Source organism: Aulonocara stuartgranti (assembly GCF_965226115.1).
Source record: "Aulonocara stuartgranti genome assembly, chromosome: 7".
Classification (NCBI taxonomy): domain Eukaryota; kingdom Metazoa; phylum Chordata; class Actinopteri; order Cichliformes; family Cichlidae; genus Aulonocara; species Aulonocara stuartgranti.
The window spans coordinates 17425688-17451770 of NC_138945.1; the positions used below are offsets into that span (position 1 = coordinate 17425688).

Consider the following 26083-nt stretch of genomic DNA (forward strand, 5'->3'; position numbering starts at 1 on the left):
AGCCCTTTGGGTCAGCTTCTGTTGTTTAAATGTGCTAATGCCTCCACCTCTACCAGCCGATCACTGCAGACGGCTCCCCCCCCGAACCTGGTTCTGCTTTTTTGTTCCCACTGTCATCAAGCGCTTCTCACAGGAGGTTGTTTAATTTACAGTTTCTATGTTGTATGATTGTAAAGCACCTTGAGGCAGCTGCTGGTGTAATTTGGCGCTATATACTGTAAATAAAACTGAATTCTGTTAATTTAAGGATGACGATGGCTAAAATGCACCAACTGATATCATTAACGTCCCATTTTCACAATTTCCACTGTCAACTGTGTTTCTGTGTTCTTGCACATACCATAAGAAAATAACCATTTTCAGTGACACATACAGTCCGCTGCATGTTGACAGGCAATAATCTTCTATATTTCTGCAGCTATTTCGCAAAAACTACTCCTGCCTTGTAATCTGAGTTGATATCTATGGATTTGGGGGGCGGGGGGGCGGGGGGGGGATTTGCTTGCACCTGTCAGGCTGTTAGTGGAGTCTTTTTTTGGGTGCTCAGAAACACTGCATCGTCTGGCCCATCTCCATGACTCACCGGGCTGGTGGGTGGGTTGGGGGGTAAACAAGGACACAGACTTCAGTAAAGATCTGAGAGTAATCCTGGGTTAAACACTGCGTTGATGCAGAGAGGTTCTGATGGCTCCACTTTACTGCCACACTGCTATATTAGCTGTCTCTCCGTTTCACGTCTCTGCTTTCTATTATATGATCGTTGAGGCAAAGCGATAACATTATCACTCATCCTTTTAATACAGAACTGGCAAAGTCAGTGGGAAATACTTTTTTCTCCACGCAAACTTGATCCCACATATTCTCCAGCCTCTCGACCTGATTGTACGCATCTGCGGAGAATGAAGTCAAAAATACCGAAAGAATCATGTTGCCTGTGTTGATTAGTGAAGTCTTTACTAAAACATGACTTTAATCACAGAGAGGAGGCTCGGGAGCAAGCTGCAGAGACAGATCAAAGGGCTAATCTGTTTTAGAGAAAACAGCAAAGTGATTCCTTTGGCATTGAAGTTGAGGCTGAACCTGGCACCACTTAGCTCTAATACCCTCTTTTTTACCCCCCTCTCTCTCTGACATGTTAAAATTTAAAGCAGCTGAACACTCAGGGACAGAAAGCCAGAATGCGGACTTATTTGACTTCCTGAGTTTCAGTGGGAATGTGACATGGGAGTGAGAAACTGAGTCACCACGGCTGTCTGAATTGTTGTCAACGCATTTCCCCATCTATAAGCCCGAACTCGGTCCTCACTTCCCATCAGTAGATATCAGCGCGAACAAACACAAGCACTCGCACACAGCATAAACAACCTGACAAAAATTAAACGTGACGCAGTAGCACGGATCAAAAGTGTTTCTCGGTAATGACCCATTGAGAATATGATTACGAGCAATAGCTGTCAGTGGTAATGCATTATTGAGTTGTTATTGAGCAATTCAAACACTTTCTTGCAGACTGTCGGCAGCAGCGCTTTCTGTGCTGTTGTGCTATTTGATGCAGTTGTTACTTGTGTGACTGCACTGAATATTAGTGGTGCAACGGATAAAAAAATCGGATGGTTCGGATCGGATCACGGTTTTAAGTCATGGATCGGATCAATTTTCGGATCAGCAAAAAAAGACAAAAATGTAACATTTACTTATTCACTTATTGAAGTATTTTTTGCCTGTTAAAAACATTCAACTCAAGACTCATTCCACGCAATTATTAAAAAAAAAATTATGGTTCAATATAGGGCAGTACAGGGCTTTGTATCTACCACTCAATTCAATTTTATTTATAAAGCGCCAAATCACAAAAACAGTCGCCTCAAGGCGCTTTATATTGTAAGGTAGACCCTACAATAATACATACCGCTCATTATATCGCACTCCACTGTGATATAATGAGCTGTCACGTAGCTTTCCGTTTCCCTGGAGGTCCACTCATTTGTAGTAGTTAGGGCAACAGAAGATGCCTAGGACAGTTCAGCCTCAACTTCAATTTTTTCCTGCTCATACATGCTTGGAACGATCTTGCCACTAAAGTAGACACAACGGGATATCATAGCATGGCTCAAGCACATTCATCATAGTTTAAACCCCTTGTTTTGCACAACGGAATACGGCCTCCCGTCTGCAGCTAAACACCCCAGTAGCTTTTGTAATAGCTTTAGCCCGGTCGGACTGGGCAGCAAAGGGCTGCTTAAATACCGAAAACTCCTCTGCTCCTCCACTTGGACAGACCTTCGCTTGACAGACTGACCACGCGCACCATACACATACTTTTTTCCCTTCTTTTTCGAATCTTCGGATCACGTGCGTGCCGAACCGTGGCGTGGGATCGGTTCGGATTACGGATCAACCGTGATCCGCTGCACCACTGCTGAATATGGTTAGGACTCTCAATGGACCAGTCACTAACCTGTCTGTGTACCTGCAGTCTTTTAGCTCATGCTATGCGCATGTTTTACTGGAGTTTACAGTACTCTCTCTTCTTACATTCAGATTATACATAATAAAACCCTCTGCGTCGACCATCTAGCTAAGTCAATTTTCCCCTTCACAAGTCCTACTAAACTTTTTCAGTAGCATTTCTTTTTTAATTTTCCTCTCCTTTGTTCTCTCCTGCAGTTCTGCCTTACTTTAAGGAACTGCAAAACTTGCTGTTGTGCATCCATACAGTCCACTGAGTGGTCACAGGTCATATTAAACTGTTTAATTTTATTATAAAGCCATTATCTGATTAGTGCAGTGAAGCATAAGATTAAATGCAGGAGGGAATGGCTAACACTCACTTATTAGCTCATGTTTGTATCTCCACAAAGTCTTGCCATTATTGTAATGCTGCCTGAAAGGCAGTGGAGACACCCTTAACCTTCAACTTTACTTCCCAATTTAAAGACTGGCTTTTAGATCACCTCATCTAATGTTTTACAAGAAGCTGAAACAGAATAAATTTGCTATTTCCAGTAGGGTCTGGGGAAGGAAATAGACCATATATAAAATACTGCCTTAGTATCCAGGTCTGAATAGTGAATAATCCTTACTAATGGCCAACAGGGGGCGACTCCTCATGGTTGCAAAACATATGAAAGATTATAAAAAGGTCTGTCAGAAAATGACAACACTCCCTATTTGATTTATGGCCTTATTAGTGTTGCAGTGTAGAAAATGTTCACCACTAGATATCAGTAGATTACGGATTTCTTTCTGTAGAGTTCTATTTTCTTATCTCTGATAAATTGAGTCCATAAATATAGATATGGTGGCAAAAACATTACATTTAGACCGTAGCTCATAACGGCTGTGGCCGGCATCTTTCTGCTAGTGTTTACAGTGGATCCAGATCTGCCCCACAATTTTTCCCCCCCATCTACAGAAGGCTGTCAGTCCACAGTTTACCTCAGCTGTCAATGCCGGGCGAGAATTCAGTATTCAAATATGGTGGGTTAACATGCCGGCTCCCACAAACCGCAAACTCACTCCAAATCTATTAATGCACGCACATCTATTAATAGACGCACAGGACGTGCGTCTATTAATAGATGTGTGTAACTGTGTCTATTTATGAGTACAATATCCTTTTTCCATTAAATGCCCTCAAAAAATTACTGACTGTACCTTCAAGCATTTTCCTGAGTATATAAGCTCCTGAGTTAAATGTCTATGTAATATAACATGATTTTGTTTCATTTGATAGAGCAGATTTACAATACTGTTACCTTGGTTACACTGTAGCTGACCTTTGAGCATACAGTGTCATCGTTTTCTCATTCAGATCCACCTCTTACTTGTCACATCCATCACAAAATAAACCCAAAAAAACCAAGATGATAACTGCACTCCAATCCACAAACCAATTTGGCTGACATACAAGGCAAAAATACAAATCTCTTTTACACTCTGTGGAGCAGGATGAAGGTTAGGGAAGTTAAAACTACTCAAACTAATTTAAAACACTAAGATTTCTCAGATGAAAGGAAAATCAAGGTAATCTAGAAGGACTGGGAGAAAAGAATCACTTCCTGTGGTGTTCAGGTGGTGTTTTGCCAACTTTAAAAGTCAGGGAGAAAAAAAATATGCAAGAGCAGACTGAGATCAATGGAAAAAAAAAAAAAAAGTCAAGTCATTTCTATCTCAGAGTAACGGGCAGATTTGGGGGGAGAGAAAGATCCAAACTTTCCAAAAACACTCTTTAGGTAAGTCTGATATCTGTTGTCAGATTTGTACCTGAAAGATCTACTAATGACAGCTCAACTTTGCTGTGAGAAATGTGTCAATATGGGAGGATATCGCTTTCAAAGGCCCAATTTTGTTCCACCGAACAAAAACATCTCTCTGAGGAGGCTGAAAAAGTTCAGTAGAGTTACCTTTAACTTTTTTTAAAGCTGTTGTGTAATGCAAAGACTCTTTGTCTGACACAGAGGCGATAAATGAAGGATTCTGTTGTGAAAAACAGTCAGTACTCCAATCAGGGGACAATTCAGATGCAAGTTACATGATTGCAGGGGGGGGGCCTCCAAAACACGCAAGTCAGAACAGGCTGCGCCGCTCTCCCTTTTACAGACGAGCGATAATTTTGTATGTAAATGTCGCCAGCCCTGGCAGAGCAGAGGAAACAGATCCAGAGTGATTCTGAGGGTGAACCTTCCTGAAATTTTCCATTCACAGATAACAATGCACAGACAAGCACACGCTCAGAAAACAATAACACATGAGCTCATGCGGCTGCCATCTGATCGGTGCCACTGACTGTGCAATAGACAGGAGAGGCTACAGCACCTTCCTCAAGATATGGCGTGAGCAAAACTTTATTGTTCCATGCTTTGCTGCTGCGCTTCACATGTGAGACACATCTCAACAATAGCGTCTCATCTTGCTTCAGGCACACTAAAGTGTTTACCAGAGAGACCTCTTATTTATTTCTTCTCTCCCCACAGATCTCATTACAGCAAATTAAAGAAAATCTACTATGTGGTTGTAGTACTATTTGTTCTATGGTAATGCAGTCATTCTGGATGAGACGAGAGAATGTACGGCTAATCTAGACGTGACTGACAAAGCTAAAGTACTTACTAGTTGCAAAGACAGTGCAAAAAGAACCAAAAATAAGTGCAGCCACCCAAGTAAGAAGGCAACCGTCCACTTTCTGCAGTAAACCTTCCATAACTGTAAGGAATAAAAAAAATTGAATCTGATTTCACCAAGATAGATTTGATTTCTCTGCCGTAACATACATGTGCATAACAAAGAGTTACTTTGTTTTTAACCACACTAATGCTGTGAAATAGCTGCAAGACTGCCAAAGCCAAAACTTGCTCATTTAAACTTTTGAACCATCTGGAGCAACAATAGCACTGATTCAGGCTCCCGTTTTTGGCTGCATGAAAATAAAAGTGTTACATTTGTGCTAAAAAGGAAAAATGATGTTATTCTATTAGTAAAGGCTCGAGCCTCTCTGGAGAATTAGGTGAGATATAGCTTGGCTTTAATTCTGTTTGCACCACTGCAAATACACAAGATCCTCACTCACAAGCAGTGAAGGCTCAGATGTCTAGTTGCACTATTTGCATACCTGCACAACCTGACATCACAAAGACTTGGTACTAGAAGGGTGGCGGTTTAAAGGCCGGTTAATATGAGTCAGGTGACGTATAGAAAAGTTCAGGGCTACAGTGCTCTGCAGTGTGTGAAAGCAGCTTCATACTCTGCTTCCAAAGAGTCGAAGTGAACTAAACAATGGGCTGAATTCATTGCAGAAGTACGCTGTGTATTATATTCTAGCTCAATAGAATATAATACACCACCTTTCATTTGAGGAATGAAAGTATTTCCTTTTTGGTTTAACACAAGGTGGACAACAAGTAGCTTCTGAAGCAGTCTGCTAACACGGTGCAGCAAAAATACTGAAATATGTGCACCTGGTTACACTGCATGTAAACATGTAGCTGATTTTACATGTCATCAAATTTAATTAGCTATTTTATTTTTACTTCATCTCACAAGCTACATACGTACATGCAGTGACCACTTCATTAGGTACACTTCCTAGTACTGGCTTTGAACTACTTTTTGCCTTCAGAACATCCTGAATTCTTTGTGGCATAAATCCAACAAAGAGCTGGAAACATTCACATGATAGCATCACACAGTTGATGCAAATTTGTCAGCTGCACATTCGTGATGCACATCCTGTTGGACCGCATCCTAAAGGTTCACTGCTGGATTGAGGTCTGGTGACTATGGAGGCCATTTGAGTGCAGTGAACTCACTGTAAATCTCAAGAAACCAGTTTGAGATGATTTAAGCTTTGTGACATGGTGTGTTTTCCTGCTGGAAGCAGCCATCAGAAGATTCAATTCAATTCCTACAGCACCAAATCACAACAACAGTCACCCTGCAATAATTCAGAGAAAACCCCAACAATCAGACGACTAAGCACTTGGCGACAGTGGGACGGAAAAAGAAAATTGCGCCTAACCTCTATTGTCCAACTGTGGTGACCCCGTGCAAACTGTAACATAATTTGAAAATGCCGAAAACTGCTTGGTTTAAACTTCAGCAATCCCCCTTGATCACGTCTGCACACGTAAATGCACTTGTTGTTTCCCTACGATTGGTTTATCAGCTATTTGCACTTGCAAGCAACTGAACAGGTGCAGCCAACGAAGTGGCCGGTGAGCATATGTTGTTCTTCTTACTGCATATGCATCTTATTTAACCCTACAAGCTAATGAAAGCTCTTTTTTTCCCAAATGAAACAGAAGTGGGAATGTAACTTCAGTACTGCTGACTTTACCCGTCTGTGTGTCACCGTAACAATCTGCAGCCTGTGTGTAAAAGTTTTTTGTGCAAGGAGCTTGCACTTAGCCACAGAGATCAAGGCAAAGCGTGTTTTCGTGTGCCTTTGTACTTAAACTCAATGCACGTGTGCATGCATGCGTGTGCGCGATCTCTTTGGAGGAGTGAATGACACAGAGTGGAGACTTCAAAGCATCTCTTTCATCAGCTGGAGCGAAGACATACAAAGCAGGCACCTACACACTGCATTTGTCTCGCTCTCACGCTCAGGTCCAGCTTTGTCCGTCTCTTACTATAGAAGAGATGGAGCACAAACAGCATTAAGTCTCAGTGAGCGAGAGCCACATGTTTTCCTGAACTATCCTCACTTTAGAAACTTCTGCATCACATCCACTGCAGAGTAAATCACTTAGTAATCATAGTTTTCTTCTTCATATCCTGGTTGGCACCTTACTTCAGCTCACTTAGAAGGAAAAAAATCAATAGGTTGAAGATTTCAGAGATAATTCTTTCCTATTCATTCAAGTAATGTTAGCAAAGCCTTGGGGGCAGACTTCTCACTAGAACCTTGCAGTTCGAACACTGCAAGCACTATGTACAGTGATCCAGAGAAGCAGCAAAGTGAACAAACACACTGCTGGAGGGCACAGAGTGGCAAAAAATAAATAAAGACAAAGTAGGTATGCAGTGCAGAAAAACTAACAGACTTCAAGCTTTTTCTTGGTTGCTAATAAGAAAAAACACACATGTGGGCAGAGTGCCCAAACAGGGTGGAATTCATCAGGTTCGCGATGAACTGCAAGCTTCCCAGCTTTGATGGTGAAATGTGAGAGCAGCATCACTTTGCGAATAGTTCCGCCAAACTGTCAACTGACAAACTCAAACTTCTTCTTAGGAACACACAAACATGAGCGGCAGCACACAGCTTGTTGTTGCCAGGACTAAAAATAATGCTACCAGAAGAGAAGTTCTCCTATGAGCGATGCAGAAGAGATGTCAAAAATTAGAAAAGAGGAAATGCCACGGATTATATGAGTATTAATGCCCTGCCAGCGAGTTTTTATCTAAACTAACATTGTGTACATGAGGTTGAAACTGCTGCATGGTGAGCTTTTTTTCTTTTTTAGCAGTTGTAGTATTTATTACCCCTGCTGGCAGACGGCCTGCTGCGGCTGCGTGACCGGCTCCGCTGACGCTGCAGTCGGGATTTGCCCAGGAATCTGTAGTAGTATGAGGGTCTCCCAGATCCCTTCCTTGTAACTCCAGCCATGGTGTGATTTCCCACTCCGAATCCGACACAAAAAATATGAACAGCACTAAAATCCAAGTCCTCCTGAGGTGCTACCGGCGCAGAAAAATGTGAGGAGAGGTTTTCATGGATCACAACTCAAATTTATGGCAAAATTTCACTCAGGAGTCCTCTTGGAGAGATTCACATCTACTCAAGTCCTCATTGGTAGTGTCAGAACAAAATCCCCACCACTGTGAAACCATTTCCCTCTGAAGAAAGAGAACATTAATCCATCGAACATTTACTTCAGCTCCAATACTTGTGTCTTGTCCCACAAGCTCAGGTTACTGCTCTGAACCTCTGAGCACTCCCCCTCCTCAAAGTTTCCCACACAGAGATCCCAAAGGCATGATGTCCGGAATAGTGTGAGCGTGTATCCTGAATGACAGGAAAGCTGTTCCTGCTCCCAGTGCAAGAGTGCACTAAAGGAATTTTAGAGACAGTCACAAAGCCAGTTCTTCACATTCAAACAGGAGCGAAGGAGAATTTGTCACACAGCTTTACACAGTCAAAACAACTGTCCTCACCCCCTGAAACTCAAATCCTGTGAGTGTAGAGAAGACAACATGCTATGTGGCTGAGAACAACAGGGGGAAAAAGTTTGGGATGCCTAGAAAACAGGCAAAGCCTTCAGTGGAATGGAGTTAACAAGCCAGCTATCAGATCACAGCAGGTTTCAGTTCCCTCCCACAATCAAACTAAAGCTGCTGTAGACACACACACAAGACAAACTCTGGAGCAGGAAGCAACACTTGCTAATAAAACGTCACAACCTTTGACATTCAGTGGCTCCGGATCCAGTTTTTTCAGTCATGTTCCAGGTTTTACACTTCAGCCACTAATTTGCCTCCTCAGGCAAAAAAAGCATGCCTGGGAGTGACAGCCTATCAGAAGCAAATGTAAATAAGCTATAAAGAGTGATAAACCAGCCAATCACTGCATGCTATGAAGAAGACGGCCCATAGTCCACATCTAAATACAATGGAACAAATGCAGACATGTGTGCACATTAGGGCTTAGTTATGGAAGTGCTTTTAGCTTCTTCCTGACTTCACATAATGCTAATTCATACAAAAAAAAAAACTTGCTCCAGAGCTGGATTTTCTGGAGAAGCCAGTCCTGAAAGCTGATTTACTTCAAATAACTGTTAGTTGCTGAGACACCCCTTGAAAATAAGTATTTTTGTTGAATACCTTACAGAGCTCTTGAGATCTTGGCGTGACTCCAAAAACGTAGATGATGTAATGTGTTTAAATAAAACAGGTTTCACCTGTCACTTCACAGGAAATTTCTAATACTCATTTTCTGATGTTGGGTACGGTTTCTAAGCAGATCTAACTGCGTGCTTGTTAAAATATGTTTAAAAGAGACTACAGTGAGTCCCAACAAAGTCCACTGATTTCTCCTCTAGCCCCTTTAAGGCTGTCACGTTGTGAAGCACAGCACAGTTTCCAGCACTCCTATTCCAGTCATGTTTTGCCCAGTTGGACTTCCATCTCATCCTCTTTGTCAAAACAGCCACCCAGCAACCTGAATTTTATTTGGGTGAGTCAATGGGAGCAAACAGGTTGGGTGATGAGCAAAGACTGCACTGGTGTGGGCAAAAAAAACCTCCCTGGGACATGGCCACGGTGTAGATAGTCTGTGGTAAACGTCCTGCCTGCAAGCCCATACTCGGGTTTATATGCCATGATTTCTTCCACTAAAGACTGCTGCTTGGAGTCTGTCTCTAAGCTGGGAATCAGACTTTTGTCCCCAGTTATGATCCTGTGAATGACAGCTGGGTTACTTTGACAAATCTATGGTTAAACTGCATTGATTTTCAAGTCATCAGAGCAAGCTGAAGTAGCGGGAACGTGGATAAAGCTCAGCTGATATAGGATTTTTAAGAACAATACAGATACTGATATGTGTGAATTTTAAAATCCAATATTCTAATATATTGGCTAATATTTTTTTTCAGACGCACAAAACATAAACAGATTTCATTGTTTATTTGCTTGTTTATACACTTGCGCTGTCATTTTAACTGTCGATATCTATTTGATCAGCTGACTTTCAAGAGGAATAGTGGCCGAATTCCCAAACTTTTTCACTGTAGCCATGTAATTACAAATTGAAGGCAGAACCCCCCCCCAAAAATAAATAAATAAATAATAAAATTCAGCTCCACTCATGTAAAACAGCTATTAGATCCAGCTGGAAACTGACTAAAAAGTCACAAGTTAAGTTAAACTTATTACCAAAAAAGACACTTATAAAAATCAAGATATCTAATCAGAAACACACAATCATAAACAGCTCAAAAAAGGTCAATTTTATACATTCTTGTAATCAAAGTCTGCCATGGTTTCCAAGATGAACAGATTTCTGTGTTGATTGTACCTAATCAAAGTCTTCCTCTCTTTTTCTCTCATACTCGCGCTCTGCAATACATTTCCTTCCTTCAGTGGCTGCTCAATTGTTCACTGTGATGCTGCTTGTTGCTAGTGAGAGCAGTGGGGACCATAACGCTGCATGCTGTGAAGAGTTTTTGTCATTACCCCAGTCCATAAACTCCCATCGACACAATATAGCAGTGTGTGTTTGTGCCTGTATGTCTTATAACATAGAGTAGGCATTCCCGAGGTCCCACAGAGCGTATTTAGCAAGCATACATCACTCAGTATCAAGCCAGAGCCTCCTGCTGCAAAGCAGGAGAAATGCATTGCCTCCAGGTTTTGCATTGCTGCCACTGAGCTCATGAAAAACAAAAACCCCTGAAGAGTGTACATATTTTCTGTACTTTTAAAGGTGAAAGCAGCAATAAACACACAACACGCAAAGTCTTAAAAACCTAGTCTGTAAGGTTACTGAACTCATATGGCAGTTGAGTGTTATTCATACACACAAAAGCGGCGCGTGTAAGGCCGGACCGCTTTCTTTTTTATTTGAAAGCAGATTGATCTTGCCAGCATGATAGTCGCTGTGGGAATAGCTACCTACAATGAGTTCTTGTTTGACCAGCCAGGAGTTTATAGACAGCCAGTCCAGGGTCAGGAAGAGTTCGTGTACAGCTGGTGGCTCCCCTCTGCCTCGATGACAAACACACCAGTGGGCAGTCAAAGGGCCAAAAGGAAGAAAGGCCAAGAAAAAAGTAAAGTAAACCACAGGCTTTCATTTTAATGTGTATGCTGGCTAAAAACATTTGCATTATAAAAGGACCAAATAAGCTTTCGCAGGTACTAATGAATATGGCAAACATTGCAAGAATTCAAATTGCTTTTCAAAATAAGACCTCCAGAACAAAATGCTAATAAATCTGAGAATAACAGCTTAAAAAAAACAATCAAAGGAGAGTTCAGGATATGTGCAAGGTTTACTTTTTTTTGTTAATGATCACATAGCTCCTCTTAAGTTCCTGACATGACGTTCAGGTATTCTATCAGACTGAGAGCTGGACTTTGACTGATGCACTGCAACACCTTGGTTCTTTCCTTTTCAAGTCATTCTGATATGCTTGAGATTGCATGTGCTTTAGCATGACCCAATTTTAGCCAGCTGTTAGCTGCCAGATAGATGGCCTCATATTTGACTCTCGAATTATATACAGAGGCAATACAGAGGTCAGGTCAATGACCATGAGGTGCCCAACTCATCACTTCTCCTCCACCGTGCTTAACCACTGTTATGAGGTGAAATGTGGTGCCGTACATTTTGTCCAAACATCTCCACCTTGGTTTTATCTGTCCAAATAATATCGTTCCTGACGTCTTGTGGTACATTCAGATGTAACTTTGCCATGCTATTTTTAGACAGGGGAGGCTTTCCAAACAATCCACACTGGTTCAGTCTTTTTCTAATTTTACTGTCATGAAATTTAACTGTAGCTCTTGGGTCACTCCTTGTGGCGTTGTATGGACGCATTCCTGCACCAGATCAGTGCTCTTATAGAGGTGGTGAAGTAAATTTGATCAGTAGCACCTGGCTGTTGCTTACCCGTTTAAATCTTTTAAAAGCTGAAAAGGTGTACTTAGTTTTTGATAAGACTGGTCTTCATAGGTCTAGAGGACATCTGAGGTCTTATAAAAAAAACAAACAATAATCAACATATTTTCAAGTTGTGATGAATTTTCTTCCAATTACCCTACGAAAACTAAAATCTGCAGTGCAGTTTATTGGAAGTTTTCGATTACTTGGGGCTAGGTGTTAGTTGGTTTTGGTCATTCTAGCTCACAGTAACATGAAATCTAAAAACTGCCTGCTCTATTTACCTTACTTGAACATTCAAATATGCACTATAGAGATAATACAGATGTGCAAGTTTCTTTACAATCTTTTTGACAGCCTTTCCTCAAACCCAAGAATCACTAGGAGTTATTTAAGTGACTATTTTCCAGTCAGTCAGCCATGTGAATTGATTATTCTCAAGAGCAGCAGAGTGGAAAAGGCTTTTTAAATAAAAAAAAGTCCTGCAGTGTACAGACAGAGTAATGACTCAATCTATCATGATAAATGTATTGCACTGACTGTACTGACTGTACAAGCCATTTAGGGCAGTGAGAACGAATTAAGCAAGAGTCAAAATGATGTCTGCAGGTGGAGTCCTGCAAAACCTTTTAGCCTTTTAGTGCCTGCTCCACTTGACTTGACTTGTTTTCAGTCATTTTCCTTTACAAACTCGTAAAATGTAATGTGCTTATGGTTGTTACAGCATGCGACTGAAAGTCTTGCGACATCATTTCTATGAGACACGAACGCCACAGCAACGGGTATCGAGGCGCTGGTATACGTGCTGGTCAGTCTAAGGCTTTTTGTCAGACTCAGGGACCACCATGTTGTTTTTTGTGTAGCTATTTCCTGAATTTTCAGGTTTCAAAATTAGCGGCCTGGATTTTTGTGAAGGAGAAGCTCTCATGACTCAACAAGTGATACTACTGACTAGCCAATCAGTGACATGCAGTCTGCTGACGTCACATTTTCGAATCGCCTCAGATCACTTGGAACCCCAGCCGAGTAGGCACTAAAAAAGTACCTGGTACCAAGTACTACCACCTAATGGAAAACCCTAAAAGCTGTGCCAAGCTGACCCAAGTAGGTACTCCTGGAAAAAGGCTATTAGTGTTCTTGTGTTCGACTAACGAATAATGGGCTCAACAAGATTTGATGTAAGAGGGTGTATTACAGTAAATAAGGGTAAATTATTCGATTTACTCAAACACAACAGCAAAATCCTTTAGAAAATGAAGTAGAAGATGCCTGAATGGTACCTGAGAGAAACAGAAGTGAAAACACCACATGGGGAATGTGAAGTCAGTGTGACCTGTTGAACTGACCACATTGTATCCAAGATAGAAGAACAGTAGAAGTTTGTCCAACTAGCACTAAAGACTAATGTTTCACTCTGTTTCTTTACAAGTTTCTGCTTTTGTCTAACTCTGACTTCACAAGAGTATTTTACTTGAGAGGGTGTAATTAGCAAGGTGTACTCAACCTAAACCATCAGTGTTAAGATGGTAAGAGCAATGACATTTCAGAGTTCTGAAAGTGAGACCTAAAACCCAGAGAGGCACTAAGTGAGCCTGTTGTTCTCTAAAATACTGCTGCTCTGAAGATGGAACTAATTCCACTTTCCGCACAAAAAAAAAAGACAAAGGGAGACGTATTGATTCTCAACACAGCTCACTCTATTGTCTCCACACGGATACAGGGTCGAACACAGAAAAGGGGAGCACAGTGGCCATTACTGCTCAAATACAGCCAGCCATTAAAAGCGAAACATCTCAGACAGAGTCACAGGGATTAGACAGCTCTAAGAAAGCGTAAAGATTCAAGGACTGAGTGTCTCGTTCATCTGGAAATTGAGAAATGCATTAGTATGGATTACAAGCAGTGGATAGGCCGAAACTGATGGCTACTGCTACTGCTGCTGGAGTCTCCTTGGGCAGATCATAGCTTCCCCTCTAAAAGACAGCTTGACTTTATTATATGTAATAAAGTCACGATGGGTTTGGTGTAAACAGCAACAAACTCGTCCTACAAGTAAGGGAGTACGTTTATTTATACAGCACTTATCAAGAGCAACAAGAACAAAAGTCACAAGCTGCTCTACAATATCAAGTAAGATACAGCAATGAAAACAGTATAAATGGACAAAACTAAATAATAGCAGGCAGGTCTTCAGCTTCTTTTTAAAGCTATCAGCAACGTCCACATTCTCACAAGCCACGGTCTCATTTTGTGTTCAGCCTGAACCCAGCTACTGCCAACAAGCACTGATCAGATAGCAAGGAGCACATTGCGTATCATTTGTCTTCCTCTATATCTCTCTTCCGAATAAAGGCTAACAATGTACAGTTATATACAGGCCTGTGGCATTACTGACTCACTACGTTTTCTCTTAAAATGGACATTAACATTTTTTCAATGTTGCCAAAATATTTTCATAATTCTGTTTTCCTATAAAAATAGTTAGTTATGTTATCCAAATATTATTAAAAGTACATGTTTTTATTTATAATGGAGTCAGTATGTATACAATACTTAATTACGATTCAGTTAAACAGTAGATCATAATTGTATCAACACTGACCCCTACTGGAAAACATGGTAATGTACAACTCGGTGACACTGACAACAGTCTATTTGTGCCACGGTGTAGGAAAAACTCAAATGCTGCATACTTTTATGACAGACTTTTAAACACAGTATCAGCCTTTGGTTAAACATATAAGTAAATAAACTATTGTTTACCATGATATGCAGGATTCATGTCCAGGACTGTAATCATGAAGCAGCAGAGAGACGGGGAACCGTGAAACCATCTCAACCTACTCATACTTTTTATTGTTCCATGCAGAGAGTAATTAAGTTAGCCGATCCAAATTTTCTCTTTGAACACATTCAACCTACCCCTGTATGCTGCTATAGTGACAGACTACTTACATCTATCTAAGCGTTCTTTTCTTCCTCCTCTTATTCAAGCCTCCCACTCCCTCTTGGCCAGAGAGTAAAAGGCCAAACTGGAGAATGTCCTGTCCCAAGCAGAGCTCATTATACAAGCCTAGAGACAGAAAGAGAACAGGCGAGCCTGTGTGACACCGTTGGCCAGAGACAAACAGATATGCGAGATGGAGGGGGAGGAGAGGAGAGGAGATGAACTCCTCTTAAGCTTTGATTAGAGGAAGAGCGCAAATCAGCAGTGACGAAGGGAGAGAGATGAGAGGGAGCCTTCGCTTATGAAACAGCCACTTGAGAAAAGCACAGAGGGACCTTTGACAGTGTTGTCTTCAAATGTAATATTAAAATGCCACAAAGGGCACATGCACAGTCATATCCATTATATAAAGTAACAAGCAGCTGCTTTGAAAGTCCTTCCAGAGGCAAGTCTCGCTGCTCGGCAGCTTTCGTGGTAACACCTTTGAGCAGTTATTTTGAAGCCTTTATTAAATGAATGAGGAGAGAGGCATTTGAAAAAACAAAGAACACAACACAACACAACACTATGGCTTAATTCAGCCGTGGAGAACTGCCTGCCATGGCTTTACAAAATCCTCTCACAGATTTATGTCTCTGTCTGAGGTTTCTTCCTGTTGAAAGGGAGTTTTTCCTTCCCACTGTCATCAAGGTCTTGTTCAAAGTAGGCCTCTGATTGTTGGGGTTTTCTCTCTAATATTGTTGGATCTTTACTATATGATATAAAGTGCCGTGGGGTGAGTGTTGTTGTGGTTTGGTGCTATATAAATAAAACTGAATTGGGTTTTAAAGTGAGATCAGCAGTGAAATCCATGCTTTTATTACAACTCAACTGGAACTCCCATTTTATCCTCACTGCTCACAGCTGCCTGTTCATTTTAGAGTTCATTTTAAAATTCTTTTATTTGTTTTTGCAGATCACAAATTGTGGAACAATTGTGACCATTAGAAATTAGAAAGGTCTCCTCAATGTCGATATTTTTAGTCTGAACACCCACCTCTTTGGTTTGGCTTTAAACCCATTATAGAATTGTTAATTTTATTATATTGTTTATTGTTATTGTATTTTTATTTTTAGTATTTATACTTTTTCTTGTTTAAGATTCAGCAGTTTGGTCAGTGCTAGCTGTTTTTAAAGTGCTTTATAAATAAAGTTGGCTTGGCTGAATGGGACTGGATATTTCAAAGTTGCTTTGCTCCAGAAATACTAGTTGGTCAAAGTATTTAATTAAATTTTTATTAGGTATAAAAAAACAATTGGCTGCATAGCTCAGCTATGTTAGGATACCACCCGCCACAAACCAGGGCTGCAATCCCAGTACACAGCAGCGGCTCTGTCTGCTAATAAACTATTTAAAAAACTGAGCAGATGACTACTGTGCAAAATAGGTTCTAGGTTCAAAAGAGAAAAAACAATACAAGAATCAACTTAACTTCTTAAACTTGCTAAACTGCATCATGTAGAGGGCACTCAGCGGTAAAGCAATTAACTCAAACTAAAAGGTTGATTTTACTGCTCTGTGTGACTAATCGCCAGATTAACTTGCATTATTTGCAACAGTGTTTCGTTTTACTGTTTATGTCCTTTACAGGGTTTTATCACCATGTTATCATCTTCATTTGATAATGTCTCTGACTGTAGTAGGCGGCACTCAGGGGGATCATTTTGTGTGGAAAAAGAGTCATATGACCTGTGAAATGCCCATTTTTATGTGAAGGCACACAGACCCTACAGCAGAAAGCCCGACTTAACAGAGAAAGTCCATTGTGATACTCTTTATCTTTGACCAGTGTTTTAGTTTTTGAGGATTTGTGCATCTGTTTATTAATACTTGCGACAGTGTACTCGACTGTGTCTCCAAAAAGTGCTTTTTTTTTTTTAAATACCTACTGTGAATATTAAAAAAGCCCCTGAAAATTTATAATTACATGACAGATTCACTTCGAAACTAATAAATCTAATAAATCTGAAAGTAAACTTTCAAAGAATAAAAACAAAACTGAAGAGAGCAAACTCACTCTGGAAACTAACTGAAACGAAACTAAACTGAAAAAAGGAAAGAAAATTCTAATAACTGGAAAGCACAAAACTAAAATAACTCTGGTTCTGCAGTACTTTGAGTAAGAAAGTGGTATTATAGCCTGATCACAATGTTACATTCTGCACAGCTGCTTAGATGACAGCCTTTATGGAACATGTTGTGTTCCATTTGAGCAGGATCAGGCGCCTGCTGATCAACTTATTAGCATACTGTCATTATACTGGAGGCTTCCCTCCTGACCACCTCACTCTTTTACTATTCTGTCCTTCCTATACCAACATGCAGGTTGACAGTAAATGAACATAGTCGTGCACAGCTGTGTGCAACACATATCAAAGAGACAATGTAAGGATTAGAGTATGAAAAGACCATACTCTGCTGTTGACGTTTAAGCGAACGCTTACATAGCAAAATCTGTTCCAATCGAGCCATAGACTGCTGGTCAGATTCTAGCAACCCGCTAACTCACAAGTACAAACATCTCCATCAACTACACTGAGATTTTACTCAAGCAAATGGGATCAATCCTTTGTGGAAAAATGCATGTTCTAAGCATGACGCACAGACACATAATACATGTTAAGCTCGCCACAGGTTTTCACTTTCCATCTCCTTTTAGCAATTTCTTATATAATCCAGATGGAAAAGTCCCCTTTAAATGTCAAATACCACGCTGTTCCTGCAGGAAGGGAATGGAAGAATAAAAGTCCTCAAATAAATAAATAAATAATCATGTCATTATAAAGGCTTAAAAAAATCTCCATTCACGTAAAAACACAAATGAACACAAAGCAAACCAATCCGAACCTCCTTCTCTGTGCTGTACTCTCTTCAGATCTCACAGACTCAAGTCTACCTCATCTACACATCAACTCTGGAGTTCTTTCTTTGACCTAAAACTCTGTATGTGTGGACAAAAGGCTAAAACAATTGGAAAGGATAATATATATGTATAAGTGTTTTCAGAGCCAGTTTTAGAGCGCTTCAAGCAAACACTATTGAGGTTTTGCAATCACATGACAACAAACCACACAACTAAATTGTCTGTGAGAGAATGTATGTGTGAGAATGTAGGGTTGGGTGAATAAGGCCCCAATAACACGGGTCTAGAGACCAGCAAGTGACTTCCTGGCAACCACCAGTGATTGAAAAATGTGCATTCAGTGATTGGTGGCCTTGAAAGTACAATTTTTCTGAAAGTTTTTTAGCTGCAGCGTTGGCAAACAACCTTAAACTTGAAGGTAAAAGTTCTCTGTTTCCACTTTGAGTTGCAATATTTCAAGTTTTAATACTGCTTTGTTATTAGTTGGCAAGCATTTGCAGACAAGTTGCCATCTTCCATCTAAGCTACAGTTTTGTAGCTTAGATGTGGTTCACACTGATTTGTGAACCACAAGATGTTCACAAGACTGAGACTCAACTGCTTTCATAAAATTATGTTGTTGTTTTTTTATTGGTATTATATACACCAGTGCTGATTTTACTAAAATGTACTAAATTTTACTAAATCTTGCCTCTGAAACTAACACTTTAATAAAGTGTTAGTAATAAAACTAAACTAAAACAAAAAAGAGACTCAATAAAACTAAACTGAATTAAAAATAAAAAGTCAAAATGAAATTAAAATAAAAACGAATTAGAAAATACAAATCTATTACTCTGCAACCGATTTCACCTGGCAACAACCACCAGCAACCACTTGTCAACCTTGCGACATTTAGTTTATACAACTCTTGATGAATGTGTGCTTGGTGCCGCATGAGAAACTTCTATACTAAATAAACCGAACAATATGCCATTAAAAGCTTGTGGTTGGAACGTAACTTCAAAGCAAACGTTTGAACTTTCATTTGAACATGATGTACTGAAAGCTTGTTCATTCTGATGTCAAACAGTATACAAAAAAGTGTTGTCAGTCTTCTTGCTTCACAGCTATCAACCAAGGTAGCTAAATTATGCATACACACTTCTAAAATAGCGTACACGACATTTTCTTTCTTGTCAGGAATCTATAATTCTCTTTTCTCTGACAAGACCAGCTCTAGAGACAGAAAACATTAGAGGACAGGCAGAGCCAGGAAGTTGGATTTTTTGGGTAGAGAAACATGTCATTACAGAAGCAGAACCGTATTGCTTCAAATTATCCTCCTCAAAAACGCTATTCCTCAGCTTTTTATTGCTCTTTCCCTAACTTTGCCCTTGCAATAAAAAAAGCATTTTCTCACTTCTCCTTTAATTACTCACTTTCTCTTTGCTCTCATTCACATTTAGCCTCTGCACAGAACTGCACAGAAGAAGACCAATAAAATCTTTATGTGTCTCGTACTTTATTTAATTCCACTTCACATTCTTCATATTGGAATGCGTGGAATTCAGTCACAGCCCATGTAAGGGTCACTGCTATCCATTCAGTCACAGAGGCTCCATTGTCATATGAACAATAGGCATAATTTGTTAAACGGCCATGTGGAATTTAAGTGGTCCACAGAGGGAGGTTACGGAGGTCACTAGAGATTTGGCAGCGATACCCAGGGGTAGTGCTTCTCTATCCATAAACCACTGACCTTTGATGTGTGCAAATGTGCCAACCGTTAATGGGTCTCTCACCTGCATCTGGCATGCAATCACCCACTTTCTTCTCCAACTGTGGTGGCTACAATGAGTCGGTGCACTGCAAGAATTTGTCTGCATGAACACTGAGCCTAGACTTTGTTGAGGCGGTCCTCTTAAAGCACAAGCAAAGGCCCACAAGCTGTGCCGCCCAATCAAGCTGACTTACATCAATGGGTCAATAACACTTGGACAGGGGATACGCTACCAGTTATGTTGCCCCTGAATTCAAACAAACATGGTGGGGGCCCTGTAGTACCATACCCCCCGCCCATACATAGGAGGATTGGCTCTAAAGTGTTAGCACCCCCGCATTTAGGCCCACATGTGTACTTTATACAGCCCTGGGCTGTATTAAGCTCCAGAAAACAGACGACAATCAACTGGGATCAGTCAAAGATTTTCTCCCAGAGGGGTTTTGGATATTATAACTGCAAAGTCACCTGACAAAGTCATATGCGCAAGTTAAACAAAACTCACAGAACATTTGAAGGAACACAGTGTCTCTCAGTGTCTCGCAAAGCGCACAGACTCCCGTGGTGTTGCTGCTGGGTGCTGAACAGTACAGATGGAGGTGTTCCTCACTCCGAGCTCGAGCAAGAGTTCACACATTTTTTTTTTTTTTTGCTTGATGCTTATCAAAAAGGGGAAAAAAAGAAAAAAAGGGAAGCTGCTGAAGAAGCCTGAAGAGTGACTGAACATAGGAATGGAAGAGCAACAGGAACATGAGCTTCACAGTGTTCGGAGCATTTTTGCTGGGCGCATTTTTGAAGAAGGGTTACTAAAAAGTGTTATTTCTAGATTACACACTTGGAGCAAAAAAAAAAAAAAAAGGTGAACTGCAGAGCGACGATCAGGTCTGACAGTGAGAGATGCCACGGGGCCTAGAAGATATTTAGATAGGTAGATGTCTGTTTGGGGGTTTTTTTTTTTGGTTTTTTTAAATGAAACCCCAGTATACAATATTTTTTTTAAAATCCAAAGAAGCACAGCTTAGAATTTCAAACCTGATAGCCACTGCTCCCTTTTACTTCTTTCTAACTAATGACAAGGTAGAAGAGGAGTTTAGCATTAAAAGTTAGAAAATAAAGAATGACACTAAATTTTTTCTAAAGGTGCTGACTTTGCTTCATTAGTTCCCTTTCTTTTTAAAATCTAAACTATTTAGGATTCCCAAAGAAAATCCTGAAAGATTATATCTCATAGTCTCACACAAATTAAAACAAAAGACTAAAGAAGTGCATCTTATCCACTAAAAAAAAAAAAAAAAAAAGGATAAGGGCAAATATTTATCCAAGAGTTAACAGCAGGCAAACATCACATTAAAGCCTGCGAACATATAATACATAGCTTAACAATGTAGAAAGGTATGCGGTGGGGCATTCCACTGTGCAGCCCTGATGTGCAAACATCGAAAAATTACCCTCACCTGTAACCTCTTCACAAAATCACTATCTATAGCTGTGAGGTAGCATAACATAAACAGCAAGGAAGGTGATAAGTGGACATCATCAGCATACTAGTAAAGTTTCTTTTAAGTATACTTTATTTCTGGCATCTCCATTCTACTATGAAACAACCAACCTGGTAGGCAAAAATCCCAATTGCTTTATACAGGACTTTACACACACCTGAACCTCATTAGTCTCTACCATCGAAAAAAATAGGTCAGACCAAACAATACGATTCTAAACAAAGGACAGGAATAAGATTATGCATGAAACTGACAAACTCATTTACTCAGCTAAATGGTTTGGAAAGTAAAACACGGCATACAATACAACTCAAAAGACTCTATAAAGAAAATAAACAATACTATACAAAATGAAAAACCCTTCATTTGGTTACACCCAGTGATGCACTATATGACCTCATGACCCTATATAAACAGGAAGTACTGGGGCAGCCTTTCTCACACACCTGGTTTAGATATAGGACCTGATTAAAGGAAAAACATGGTAAGTATAACCAAAGCAACATAAAGAAACATAGTTTACCAGGCATTTGCCTGTGAACAGAAGAAAATTCAAATGACCTAATGGTTAATAGTATTTGCTTAAAAAAACATATGCATGGATGTAATGGATGCAACTACCACAAAAAAAAAAATCTGGGTAGTATGTTAAGCAAAGTTAAACCAGCAATGTATAAATTAAAGCATTAGGGTTGACTGTAAAATAACAAGGAATAAACTATCAATATGGTTAAGGGACAAGTGGTAAACGAGTTCATGCCTAACCACTTTGTCACAATAGCATGTAAAGGAACACCTGGATGTGCTGTTTTGCTAAACAACAGATAATGATAGATGAAGACAAAAATGGACTTTAGCAACAATTTTCAAAGTACTTGAAGAGAGAAAAAGAAGCAGTATTCGATTAAAGAACACGGCCTTGCCAGCTGTTTATATTCTGCTTTGGGGTTATGGGGCAGATGGTGGAAAAACACATTATACAGGATGGCTTATTCCAGAATTCATTATATAAGCTATATGCTATTAGAATGACTCTTACAATACCCCTGCACCAAAAATGTCTGTAATTTCCCAAGGGGTGTCCAAGCTTTTGCATAAAATCAGAAGTCTGCTCTTCAGCTGACTCAAATTCCGACTTTGTGGACAATAAAACCCATTTGGTGTCAATGAAAATCCCATATATTCTCCTCTGGCTTCACAAGGAACAGCATAAATATTACATTGAATACACTGGAGGTCAGAATAAATGCTCCCTGTCCCTGATCTTCTAAAGATCACATTTACCAGTATATTTTCTTATATGTGGCATATTATTTTGCATGGACCCACGGCTCCATTATATCACTCTTATGGTTTACCTTACATAGCTCCAAACCTGTACCTCCTCCTGTGGGTCCTTGTGTATCTGAGAAATCAATATAAAATTTCGCTGTACCATATCACTCCTCTCTCCATATATCTTTAGGTTTATAACAACCCATATGCCTGCAGCACACGCAGCAAACTTGGCAACTGTGAGATTTACTCTGAGTTGTGTGAAGGTATTGTACTCCAGAGCCTTATATAATTTATCATTTTGATCTGTATTCAGTACAAATTCACAGCAGGGTATTTCTGGGCTCCCCTGCAGGGCTAAACGAAATGTACTGAGATCCGATGGCAAAGTAAGAGAATGTATAAAACAGAAAATATGCTCAGTTCCTCTTCAATTAACCCTGATTAACATCAAGATGAATCCACCTTCCCATCGGTTGGAGCACTACTTTGTAATAATGAGAAAAAACATAAACATAAGGTCTGTTTAATATCAGCACGGTGGCACCAACAAATGCAACCAATGAGGAAGTGCAGTTCCTTTTATTGCAGCTTGAGAAATTGATCAGTTCCACACTTTATAAAAGACAGCTCCATGTTTTAAAGCTTTAATGGTAGCATGTTTGAATTACCAAATTATTGATAAAAAAGAAAGAAATCAATACATGTACTAAGTCCCCTAGCTGTATATTTTTTGGTGGCTATCACCGACCATACTATAATGATGGTATTTCATAGTTTGTCTTTAAAATAGTGATGTATACTTTTTTTTTTAAAATGACGTTAACGCCATAACTGCATTAACGCGGGAACTCTCCATTAGCAAGTTAACACGGATCGCCCTATGCGCGGTTAGCTCGTTAATGCGTTAGCACATTAGCGCAGTTAGCTTGTTAACGCATCAGCGCCGTGCAGCCCCACGCACGGGGCGCTTCGCGTTAACTCGCTAATGGAGATTTGCTGCGTTAATGCGGTTATGCCGTTAATGTCATTTTAACGAGATTAACACTGACAGCACTACTTTAAAACTCAACAGGTTTCTATGTAGCTTGACTGTGTAGCTTGCAAAGAAGATGACTAGCAAAACTAGCAAAAACCCACCATACAGGATGGGTTTTTGTTAGATTTGGTAGCTCTCATTTGTGATACCGCCATATAGAGCAGGGCGATATGACCAAAAATATTTATCACGATCTACATTTGAAAATTTGCGATAACAATATAACTGACGATATAATTGACACTAGACAAAATACTTTTAGAACTCCACAACTTTATTAGTGCAAAAAAAACCAAAAACCCATCAATGTATTTTCACTTTAATGCACATAAAAAATAGCTGCTTGTTTAAGTTATATAAAAATTTAACAGTGCAAATGCAAATTCCTTGCTGACAGTTTAACCAAAAGGCATTTCCAGTGGAAATTGGCCGACATATCCTCAGCATAACCATGTATAATATCCACAAAACTTAAAAAGAGGTTATACACACACAATACGGTAATATTATGTTGAAGCACAGTGCGTATCACTCCGCAAGGTTCCTGCCTACGATAGCCGTAATGCCCATCAAGCGGTGCAGGTTCGTAGCTTAGCAAAGTCGTACTAAAACATTTTTCAGCGCTGTGTACCACATAAAATCGTTTCGAGGTCAGTAAACACAACCAGAATTCATACAAAGGGCACACGGGATTATAAGGGGCACTGTCGATTTTCAGAAAAATCAAAGGATTGATTTTAAGTGTGCCGTATTTTCCAAAAAACATCCAGCTAGCATGCGCTACCAAAAATAGTGCTTTGTTGTGTATCTGACGGACGAAAGCTAAACCAGTTCCACACCACTGAAGTTGCAGCATCTTTAAAAACCAATTCCGGTTCATCCGTTTCTTTTAACGATCCGGTTTCGCCCTTCTTATTCTCTGTCGCCAGCACGCTTTTTACGCCGTTTGCGTATAAAAACAAAGGCACTGCGCATGCGCGTTTTACCCATATTTTATCACGATATTTCATTTTCTTATCATTGCCCGACATTATACCGGTATTATCGTGAACGGTATGATATGGCCCAGCCCTACCGCCATACCAATCTTTGTCTTTTTCAACTCCAGAGATGGTCTCATAGACTCTGATGTTGAAATGCCTAAACTTAAGATGTTTATAAGCCTAGAACAGAGAAACAGCTGTGGACTCCATGGCAAGTTTCCCATTCATAACAACTGGGAGGTTTTTGTTTTCATTACACAATCACTACACAAGAAGACTTCCAAGAGCACTTGGAAGAATACTGGTTTGATTTACTTGTAATTTATGATATTGTGGTTAATCCTGGTTCATATGACTTGATCAGCAGTATATATTTTTATAAAAAGTCCCTGGAATGAAAGAAAATTTACTGAGAAGTAAGTGTTCACAGTTGCTGGCACTATAAAAGTTGATCTTGTGCTATATATTTAGTTTAGAAACCAGCACGAAACTGTTCTGTTTGTAAAATCAAGTGTAACAGCAAGCTTGTAAAAGAAATCTACAAACCAGATAGACCAAAAGAAAGTGTTTGTTTTTGTTGGGCAAAACCTTAAAGCTTTAACAGCTGATCAACGTGAGCATCACCTTTTCAATTTCCTGTTGTGTGGAAAGAGAGCTGTCCAAAAAGAAAATGTGCCTTCTGATCTCAGTCACTTTCAGTGAGGCGCACTGTAGGCAACACAGCTAGTGGAATCTGTCAACAAGTCTAAACACACACAGATGCATGGAAGAAAACACATTAAGCAAAAAGCAAAATCAAAAAAACCCATTGAAACAGACATTTAAATTATGTTTCCCATAATTTGCCCATAAAAGCGTAGGCATCCGACTGATCAGCACCATTTCTGTGTGGGAATCCACATCCCAGCTTATAAACAATGATCTCTCGAGTCTCGCTCTCTAGCACACACACATGTGGGTGTATTTGCGCATCCTTCCGCTGATGAAATGGTACTTGTTAGAAAGGGAGGAAACAGATGGATTTGGAGTTCTGTATTTGAACAGCTTCAATCGCCTAACTGGGCAGGCGCGCTTTCATCTGTGTGGTGTTGCTGTGTGTGGAGCTATTCAGAGAGATCGAGGGCAGGACACAGGAGGAGTGTAACTATCTAGGACAGTGCAGTCTCACACCGCTGGGTCTATATAAAAAACAAAAACACTAACAAGCCATTCAACTGTAGCTCATTGTTAAAGCAGGTTTTATATCAGTATCACTAATATTTGGCTTATTTGTCATTAAAATAGCTGTGGGAATGTGTAAGTACGTGTGTGTGTGTGTGTGTGTGTGTCTGTGTGTAAAGAGTCAAAATGAGTGGTGGGAAGTTATGTGACAGGAAGTGAGGTGCACTGCAGGGAATGGGGAACCTCTGTGGCGGGAGTTCATTTTCCCCTATTTCCTGTTTTCTGATTCGCCTCAGCATATTTGACCGCATTCTTACGTCACCCATGTGCTTTCTCTGGTCTGTGTACGTCCTCGTACGTAAACGATAAACTGAGAGAACAACTGTAAGATAAACCTTGGAAGGGAACTGATAAACA

At 40.0% G+C, this 26083-nt stretch overlaps 1 protein-coding gene across 9 annotated transcripts in view; it reads right to left on the reverse strand.

Annotated features, from left to right (window-relative positions):
* dab2ipb (DAB2 interacting protein b) overlaps positions 1-26083 on the reverse strand; it is a 179309-nt gene that overhangs the window by 124226 nt on the left and 29000 nt on the right. For 2 of the 9 annotated variants that reach the window (XM_082542353.1, XM_082542356.1), the window contains exon 1: positions 7984-8700. The exons of 5 other annotated variants lie outside the window; for them this stretch is intronic. In XM_082542353.1, coding sequence (XP_082398479.1) covers positions 7984-8107 — 124 coding nt within the window. In that variant the 5' untranslated portion in view covers positions 8108-8700. Of the gene's footprint in view, positions 1-7983; positions 8701-11113; positions 11130-26083 lie in introns of those variants that run through there. 2 more of the 9 variants (XM_082542359.1, XM_082542349.1) reach the window with 2 other exon arrangements.